The sequence below is a fragment of the Mobula birostris genome, chromosome 7 (assembly GCF_030028105.1).
Source record: "Mobula birostris isolate sMobBir1 chromosome 7, sMobBir1.hap1, whole genome shotgun sequence".
NCBI lineage: Eukaryota > Metazoa > Chordata > Chondrichthyes > Myliobatiformes > Myliobatidae > Mobula > Mobula birostris.
Window position 1 is genome coordinate 145921597 of NC_092376.1, and position 9826 is coordinate 145931422.

Consider the following 9826-nt stretch of genomic DNA (forward strand, 5'->3'; position numbering starts at 1 on the left):
TGACTAAATGACATTTTAATGGAAAATATGCCTCTGCCTCTTTTCTACTTCCGATTACTTGTGGCCTGCCATTTTCACGTGGTCCCTTCCCATTACTCATTCACTTTCACAGGGAATGTAAGTGTAAGCTTTGTATTCACATCAGAAATAATCTGTCATTTTTGTGTGTCCAAGTTACTATGCACCATCTCTTTTCGGGCCATACCACTCAGGGACTTTTGCTAATATTATAGAATTACCTTGTGACTCTATGTGCCATCATGGTGTTGCGTTGTGACTGTATGTACTGTGTTTTGTACCTTGGCCTCAGAGGAATGCTGTTTTGTTTAGCTGTATACATGTGTATGGTTGAATGTCAATAAAACTTGAACTAATTTTGTAACTATTTCTGAATACTGTATCAGATATTCACATTGGGTTGGCGAGAAGATATTCGTCCTGGAGATACCTTGCACACTAGAAAATATTGTTTTGATGCAATTTCACATAACAGCCAAGTAACACTCTTTGACTGTCATGGAATGAAAGGAAACCAGTTGTGGAAGTATAAAAAGGTGAGAGAGACAATTTAATAGTAATAGTTACAGTTTATAATTCTTTTCTATTATGTTAAAAATAATTAAGTTTAATGTAAATAAAAGCAGCTGAAAATCAAAAATATAGTTGAAGAATTTCAGATGGTTATCTCTAGCAAATAGTATATTCATCAAACCTAAATTCAGTGCTATAATTCATTACTGTACTATTCTTCCAAGCAAACTCAACTCCAAACTCTTAGATCTGGGACTTAACACCAACAGACTACAGTCAGTAGGGAGAGGCAGCAATGCCTCTGCCATGATTATCCTCAGCATTGATGCCCCATAAGGTTGCGTCCACAGCTCCCTACTCTTAACTCCCTGTACACTCTTGACTGCATGGCCAGGTTTAGCTGTAACTCCATTTACAAGTTTACAGATGATACCACCATAGTGGCCAAATCTCAAGCAAGATTAGTTGGAATAAAGGAAGAGAAAGAGGGGATTGGGGCATGCTGTCAATGTCAGCAAAAAAAAAAAACAAAAGACCCAATCATCGACTTCAGGAATCATGTTTTATGCTGAGATTGAGATGGTTGAAAGTTTCAAGTTCTAAGGGCTGAAAATTTCCAATCGTCTATCGTAGTCCAACCACGTAGCTAGCATAGCCAAGAAAACACAATAGTGCTTCTTCAGAGACATAAGAAATTTGGCACATCTCCTTTGATCCTCCCCCATTTTTTAAAAATTGATGCACCATAGAAAGCATCCTATCTGAATGCATCACAGCTCAGAATGGCAGCTACTCTGACCAAAACTGCAAGAAACTGAAGAGAGTTGTTACACAGCTCAGCGAGCATGGAAATCAGCCTTCCTTCCGTGGACTCTTTCTACACTTCTTGCTGCCTCAGTAGAGGAAGCAACATAATCAGAGACTCCACCCATACTCGATATTCTTTCTTCTCCCTTACCCCTACAGATACAAAAGCTTGAAAACACATCACCAGGCTCAGGACGGTGACTATTGAACATTACCCTAGTACAATGAGATAGACTCTTGACTTTGGAATTACCTTGTTATGGCCTTGCACCTTTTGGTCTACCTGAACTGCACTTTTCCTGTGCTACCTCGATGCACAGTTGTATTGAAATATCTGTATGGGTGGTATACAGTACAAAGTTTTTTCACTGTCACTTCGTACATATGAAATAATAAAATGTTTTATTAATTTACTAAAGGGATCTGTGCCTGATTAACTCAAAAATTATTTTAAAAGACAGCAGCTCACTCCAGAAAATGTGTAACATATTTGAGGCAAGACTGGTCAAGACTGTAGAATATGTATATGTTATTTGATATGACATTTGAAAATTTGTTACACTATAGGAAAGCTTAGAGGACTTTGGATTACAGGGTGTAATAAATAGATTGCCGCCAGGATCAGTACTTGGCTCTCAGCTGCGTACAAACTGATCCAGTAACTTAAATTTGGGTACCATTAAAGTAACTAAGTTTGGAATTATCATTATGGGTCTTAATATCTTATGTCTCAAGCATTATATTATGAAGTGGAAGTTGTGTCTTCATAATTGCACACAGCGGAGAAGCATTCAGGATGGAACTGAGAACCTCAAGGACAAGGACATGTAACAGGAATATAGAGAGACCCTGAACAGATAGTAGAAGGAACATCCAGCTTATAAACTACCCATCCACAGTCCTTGTCAGTAGTGACCTCTGTTGTAATCTGAAATATTGGATCTATATGACTTTTCAGTCTTGCTTGCAACAATCTATTAGGTAGGAAAATGTATAATTGTGGTTGATTTAAAAAAAATAATAATTGGTAAGAAATACTTCTAAAATTCAATTCCATGTAAATAGTGGTCAGGATTACACTAATGCATTTTTTTTCAGAATCTGGGAAGCCAGTCTTGCTAGCCCAGGTTTCTTGTAACTCAGCAAAGCCCTGAACAACAGTATAGCTTTTAGTATCTTCATAGAATGATCTGAATGAACCGCTACAAGCTCAACCCCCCCCCCCCAAATTGCTTAATGTGTAAAATTCTTTGTCAGCCAGCAAACTACTCCCACAGCATTGCTTATTATTTAACACTTGCTAAGTTTGTAAATTTTTAAAATGCAAATGCTTAAAAACAGCAATTTAGCTACCCTTGCCCACTGTCATTCTTCCCATTCATACAATTGCGATATTACACAGGATCTTAACACAATCTGGCTTCTTCCCCCTTTCTTTCCAGTCCTGATGAAGGGTCTTGGTCCAAAACATCGAACTGTTTATTCCTTTCCATAGATGCGGCCTGGCCTGCTAAGTTCCTCCAGCATTTTGTCTGTTAAACTAAAAACAATTTCACCATTTGAAATGCCAGGGAATTTTAGCAACATCGTGCTCTGTGTTGGACTCCATGGGGAGTATTAGAATGGAAATGAGAAATGGTCTTTAAGTGCAAGACTTTCACAGAAAAATCAAAACCTTTCTTCTTCAGTCTTCCATTATTTGAGTTCCATTGAGTCACCTAAAATTGTTGTTATGCCAAAAACTGGTTTAAAGGACTTTCTACACTATATTGAATAGCTGAGTATTAATTTTATATCCAGCTGACCCTTGGTGGTCCACTTCCATTCTCAGTTGTGAGACTTCAGTAAGGCAGACATTCTGCTATGAACTGTTGCAAAGACTTCACATTTTTAATAAGTAATAAGTAATTTCATAGATGGAACTCTAAGGTTTAACCAAACAGGAATGGCAAAGTTGGCTTTAAGAATTGTTTTATTTATAAATAGATTATATCAGCATTAAAATCAGGAGCAAAATCAAGCCCCTTTTCCCTTGAGCACAGTCCATCACTTGATAGATTATATCTGACCCTGACTAACCTTAATTCCACATTCCACTTTATCCACGGGAATGTTCTTCCCTTATTTATCATGTTTATATCTACCTCTCACTTAAAAACATTTAAGTGAGAGGTAGATATACCCTTTGAAGAAAGTTCCAAGAACATCGGCGGGGAGGGAGGAGGAGTGGAGAATGTCTCATCAAATAGGTAATTTGTTAACATAGACAAATCCTGTATCAAACAGTAGTTTAAGGGATTTCATTAAGGCCTTTTTCATGTTTTGCTTATTGGAAAATTGCAATGTTAAGTTTTAAGGACATTCAGAACTTCAGATATAAGAGCCAGTGCTCATGCATTGAGCATGTTCCAACATTCAGTAAGATCTTGGCTGAAGAACTTCAGCTGTAGTTTCTCTATCCCATGATACTATCTTAAACAGGGTAGAGTGCTGAGTCTCTGCAATTCTTTACCTCTGGCAGCTGCGGAGGCCAAGTATTTATGTATATTAAAGACAGAGGTTGATAGATTCTTGATTGGTCAGGGTATGAAGGGATACAGGAAGAAGCAGGGGATTGGCGCTGAGAGCAAAATCGGATCAGCCACGATGAAATGCTGGAGCAGACTCAATGGGCGAATGGACTAATTCTGCTCCTATATCTAATGGTCTTACAGTCTAAATAAACTGATTAACCAAGCATTCAGTGTACTTAGGAGTAGAAAATCCCAAAAGTTTGTACACAGAATGAAATTTCTAATCTGTCCTAATTGACCGGTCCCGAGACTGTGCCCCTTAGTTTTACAGTCTCCAAATCCTCAGAATGATTTTAAACAGTAAGATTGCCTCTCAACCCTCCAAACTGGAAAATAAAGGCTAATTTATTTCAATTTCTCCTCATAGGGCAGTCCACTCATTTCAGCAAAGAGTCTCCTGAAGCTAAGTTACATTCTTCCCAAAGCAAGAATGTGCTTCCTTGGCAAATCAGGTTAAAAATCAGCAGAATACCCTAGTACAGTCTCTTTAGAATACTGTATAACTGCATTATGGCCTCCTTACCATTTTATTCCAACCCTTTTGCAATTAAGGCTCATTTGGATCCTTAATTATTGCTGTACACATATTAATTTTTTTGTGATGAGTATTTAAAGAGTAGCAAATACCATATATAGTCACAGGAATTTCAATTTTGGAAAATATTGTTTTTTTTCTTCATTATCTTACCACAACAAATAATTTCATATTCCTTATTTTGTAATACATTACCAAAATCACTTAAAAGTCTTGATTCCCTTGCAGCCTCATTCCATCCTCTTCACAGCTTACTTTCCAATACAGCTTTGTATCATCAAACTTGATTCTTTTTAGGCAGATCCTCTACATCAAAGTGACTTACTTCCAGCATGGTTTTGTAGGTTCTCAGATATCTAATGTGGATACCTGTGGCTAGTCGCTGGGTATCTACTTTTAGCAAAGTTTTTTTTTGTTTATGCATGTTAATTTCAAGTTAATCAGGAAATAATATCATAGTGCCAATGTGCAGCACCACATAGCCTGTATGTGTAGCTTTGTATTTTACAGAATTAAGGCACATTCCTTCAGCTTTAGAAAACTGCCCAGTGATTTCACTTTTCACCCTATGCTGTTTCATAATCCAGATACTAAGAATCCATAATAGGAAGATACTTGCTTGCAAGTCCACAATTTAACACTAAGTGGTGCAATTTGCTGATGTTACAATTTTGTCTGTGGTAGGCCACTATATCTGAACTTGCTTATTTGTTAATACCTTTGTTAAAATGAATTGGATAGCTGACTGTTAATAAGTCTTTCATATTTCAACTTGTAATATGACTGAACTTCTGTTTTCAGGGAAAAGAAAACTTCCCTGCTATCTTGTACTTCATCAGAGACACATGATTCTTTTTCAAATGAATTCTGCTTGATTAAGACAGTTGAAATTTTTCCACACACTATAATTTACCACAGAGAGAAAGTTTAGATTATTTTCTGTTAATATTTAGAATAAGGTTTAGATTACAAAATGTCGAGAGAAATAGCAGGCCCCTTAATGCAAGCCAATTTTCCAAAACAAAATTCAGTTCACACAACACAAATTTAAAAAAAAAATTAATAAATATACAGAGATAGCTTATAACAGCAATGTTAACCTTGGAAGATATGTGAAGTTACAACTACAGTCACTCTTTGACTTAAAAATTGCATTTCTGTTTGCCCTTTTCTCCCTCTAGTTTTAGTGGTCTAGGTTTTCTTGAGAAACTTTGGTAGGCATACTTATCTTTCAGGAACTCTGGTATTCCAAGGCAACTATTCTCAAATGTGGATATTCTAGGCTTCCTGCAAAATTCCCTAAAATGTCAGTTTAGCAGTAGGGCATCCATTTTCCTGCTATTTTCTAACAGTTTTCTTGGGAAATCTTGCAAAATACTTCTGAATTAAAAGGAAGTTACTATGAAATTGATCATTATCCTCAAATTTAACTAGGTGCTTTTTGTGTGTTTTCAGTGATTTTTAAGTAGAGTACTTAAAAATAGCTTAAACCAATTTATTTTGAAATTTAGTAACTCCTTTGCTTTCTGAAGATCAATGACTAGAATTTCTCGCCAACTCTAACTGAGAAGATTCAAAGGGATTTCTCAGCCCAGTGTAACTACTGGGGAATCTCTGTAAAATGGAATTGTGCTCCAGGTCTTCTTACAGAGTCAAGCAATGGAGAGATTTGATATTCAAACTTCTTGTTCTGCCAGTATGTTTCAGACACCCATTTTGACAACATTTGACTGAAATTCTGATTAGACAGAAAGGAAACAGCAAAAACCAGACCTTTTGTATTCTGTGACAGGCAAAGGAGTGAACAGAAAATTTAGGGCAAATACTTTTCAAAACAAATATGGAGCAGCTGTTTCACCCAAAGCAAAAACTCTTTGGTTTTTCAGTATATATCTGACTTTACATATATATCTCTTTCTGCCATACCACCACAATCTCCCCCGGACAACAGTTTAGTAGATTGTTTAACTGTTAAGACAAATTTGTGCTCAACCATATTATTGAGAAACTAGTTTTATGAAGTTGTGGATGCAGCTAAGTACATCATAGGTATTACCTGCCCCTCTGTTGGCTCTGGCTGTACTTCTTGCTGCCTTAGTAAATTTTTTGTACGTCTTACCCATGATCTTGAGCACTAGGCTCTGGATTTTATTTTTCCATAGCTCAGAGAAGTTAATTTAAGAAAAAAAGAGTAAAGCAGTTCGGCAAGAACAAATCTTATAGGTGTGTAATTGCTTTAATGTTACTGGTACAAAAATAACTTATCCTTATCTTTTGTTTTTTCATCTGTTTCCTAGGGCAAGATTTTGTACCATCCAGTCAGTAATAGCTGTATGGACTGCAGTGCAAAAGACAAAATTATTTTTATGAACATCTGTAATCCTTTGTCTCCCACACAACAATGGCTATTTGAAAATATAAATGCAACAGTCTTGGAAAAAGTGAACATCAAAGATTTGTAGTGAATAGAAAAATACTCTATATATAAATTATTCATTTTTATTACGGATGTTTCTAAGGGTTTTATAGTGAAATCAAGGTTTTTTTTTATAATGGCTTTTTGGAAGGTTTAATCTCAGGAAAGAACTGGTACAAGTAGGTATTTATTAATGGTGATATCACATACACACCTGCTGTGAACCAGTGCTTGAATGCTGAAATATTAAAACTTGAGCCAATTTCTAGTGCCTTGCAAGTGAAAAGCAGAGCCTGTGAATTTGACAGTGATTCAGATCATATTCTGGTAATTAGCTTTCTCATTATTTAATGATTTAATTTCTTAATTGAGTAAAACAAGTTATTTTGTAAATTCATGCAAGTAGTTACATAGATTAATTGACATATTATTTAAAAGCAAACTATGGGGTGAAAACTAAACTTGATTGCAAATGTTTTCTAATTAGATAAAAAGGCTATTTAATTTTATCAATACAATGTGGTATGCTGTGATTTCAAAAGTCATTTGATAATATACCATAATAGTTTATCCACAATTTAATTTATTTACCCTAATTCCTTGATACTTTTGAAGGAACACTATTGAAATGATATTAAATGTTTTATGGTGCCTACTTGTATATATTCTGGGAGAGGACATTCAAATCAAATTCACAATATTGATATCTACATATAATTATATAATATCAGGATTTAAAGTTTAATTAATTCTTTTTACTTTGCACTTTAGCAATTTTTTTAATGTTACCAACCTTGATGGTAGAAATGACAATAATTAGAGTGTGTAAAAATCTATTTTAAATGCCAGTAACAAAATTTCGTTAATCCCAGAGAGATATTACATAGATGATTTATTTTAGCCTTTAATGGTTAAGCATAATTTTGCATTCCGTTCAAGATGATACCGTTCAGTAATGTAGAACCTTTCAAGCATATTGCAGAATGTCAGGGGAAGTGCCATTGGAATAACATAGTCAATGAATTAGGGTTAACTATATCGATAGGATTATGTATATTTTCTATTAATAATTTTAAGAAAAATATTCCCATTGAGAGCATAATTAATGAATTAAATTATTGAATTCAGAACTCCCTATACAATTTTTTTGTGTTTCTCCAAGGAAGAAGTACTTTTTTCATAAGTAAGCAAAAAACAAAGAAAAAATACTGTAGAAGCTGGAAACCTAAAACAAAAATGGAAAAGACTGGAAATACTCAGCAGATCAGGGTTCATCTGCAGGAAGAGAAACAGCGTTGGCATTTCAGGCCAGAGACCCTTTGTTAGAACTGATAAAAGTTGTGACACAGAGTCTCTAATCTGAAACTTTTTCTTCCAACAGTTGTAACGTGACCTGCCGAGTAAATCCAGCATTTTATGTTACTTGTATAATGTTTTCCCAAATGAAAAGGGTAAACATCAGGTGGTAAAAGATAATTTAAACTCATTATTTATACTCATACTTGAACGGATGAACCAACTCCTATCATACTTCTCATTGTCCTAACAATATGGTCTAGTTCATTATCCTACACATTTGTAGTCAGAAATGTTGCAATGTTTTCCTACCCCTGATACACTGTAAGTATTTTTTATGGTTTATGTAATGGCTGTTGCTTTTATTATCAAGGCTTGCATTTATTATTTGCCCCCCAAAGCAATTGAGAAGGGGATGAACCACAGCCATTAATTGTCACAGTATTTTGTGAAGCTTTTCCTACATTACAGTTAGTTAAGGATTTTTGACTCTTAAATTCTATTTGCTCTTGTAAACTATTTTTTTATATGGCACTTGTTTTCGGAGCTCCTTACCAGCAGAATCTGCTTTTTGCAACAGCTGAATCTGGCATAATGGTATCCTAAAAGTTAAATGGTAAGCAATTGTGTTTTAATCTTGGCTTGTATAAATATTTTTGATTTGTATATTGCTCATAAAGATCATTTTTTGTAAGCAGCATGTGAATAAGCTTTTAGTACATTGTTGGGTGGAATGCTTTTCTGGGAAATCAGTCATTTCGTGTACCACTGACACGTAAAATTCCTGTTTTGTATGTATCAAGACCAACTATCTTGTACAGCTATTGAGAGAATATGTAAATATGGAAAATGTATATTTGATATATTCTGTTTATAAGGGCACTTATAATACATTGTATTGCAAAAAGTTGAAAAGTATGTGACTTGACCATTTTCAGCCCAGGGTGACACCTGCACATCCTTCTGTATCCTGGAAATACATCACCTCTTCTATGCTGCGTCTTGTTCAGAAACCACTTCTACTCCTTTGAGAAGACATTTCACATTCGGGACAATGTCCTCATTGAACAAATGGCTTTTGCACTTCAAGCTCTAAAGGCTGGATATCCTGTTATAACTATAATGATGACAAAGAATGTTGGTAAAATCCCATCCTAAAATTTGGTTACTCAAGTGACTTTTGTACATGTCTACTTTAGAAATAATGTGATTATTTATACAACTAATCAGTTGCAAGTAAATAGTTTGGGTCATGTGCTTGGAAGAAATTCACCTGAATATGGTAGAGAAAGCAATGAAAATCATATCGATGTACAGCAATAAAATAATTTGGCAGTTGTTAAAAATAAAGTAGAATTTATACTGGTTTACACTCTGGCTGACCTGTGATAATTTGATTAGCTTGGGATGAAGTGTGAAGTAAGACTGTTGGACCATTTCTTTATTTTAGTTTTTAAAAACATTCTATATTAAAAATGAAATACCCCATTATAAAAATGAATTGTTAGATGATTACTGAAAAAATTTTGGTTTAAATTTATTTCTAGGTAAGTACTGTAGTTGACAGAAAGGCTGGTGCTTTGTGTTGATCTTGAAATCTTACTGGATACGGATGCTGTGATCTTGACTGTGAACTTGTTCACAAACTTAAATGTACATTTCCATCAG

General features: G+C 34.9%; 1 protein-coding gene across 1 annotated transcript in view; it reads left to right on the plus strand.

Annotated features, from left to right (window-relative positions):
• The window catches only part of LOC140200485 (polypeptide N-acetylgalactosaminyltransferase 10-like), an 84743-nt gene extending 75147 nt beyond the window's left edge, over positions 1-9596 (plus strand). Inside the window, exons 11-12 of the mRNA XM_072263880.1 lie at positions 405-554; positions 6744-9596. Coding sequence (XP_072119981.1) covers positions 405-554; positions 6744-6908 — 315 coding nt within the window. The 3' untranslated portion in view covers positions 6909-9596. The remainder of the gene's footprint in view (positions 1-404; positions 555-6743) is intronic.
• Positions 9597-9826: the final 230 nt, after the last annotated feature.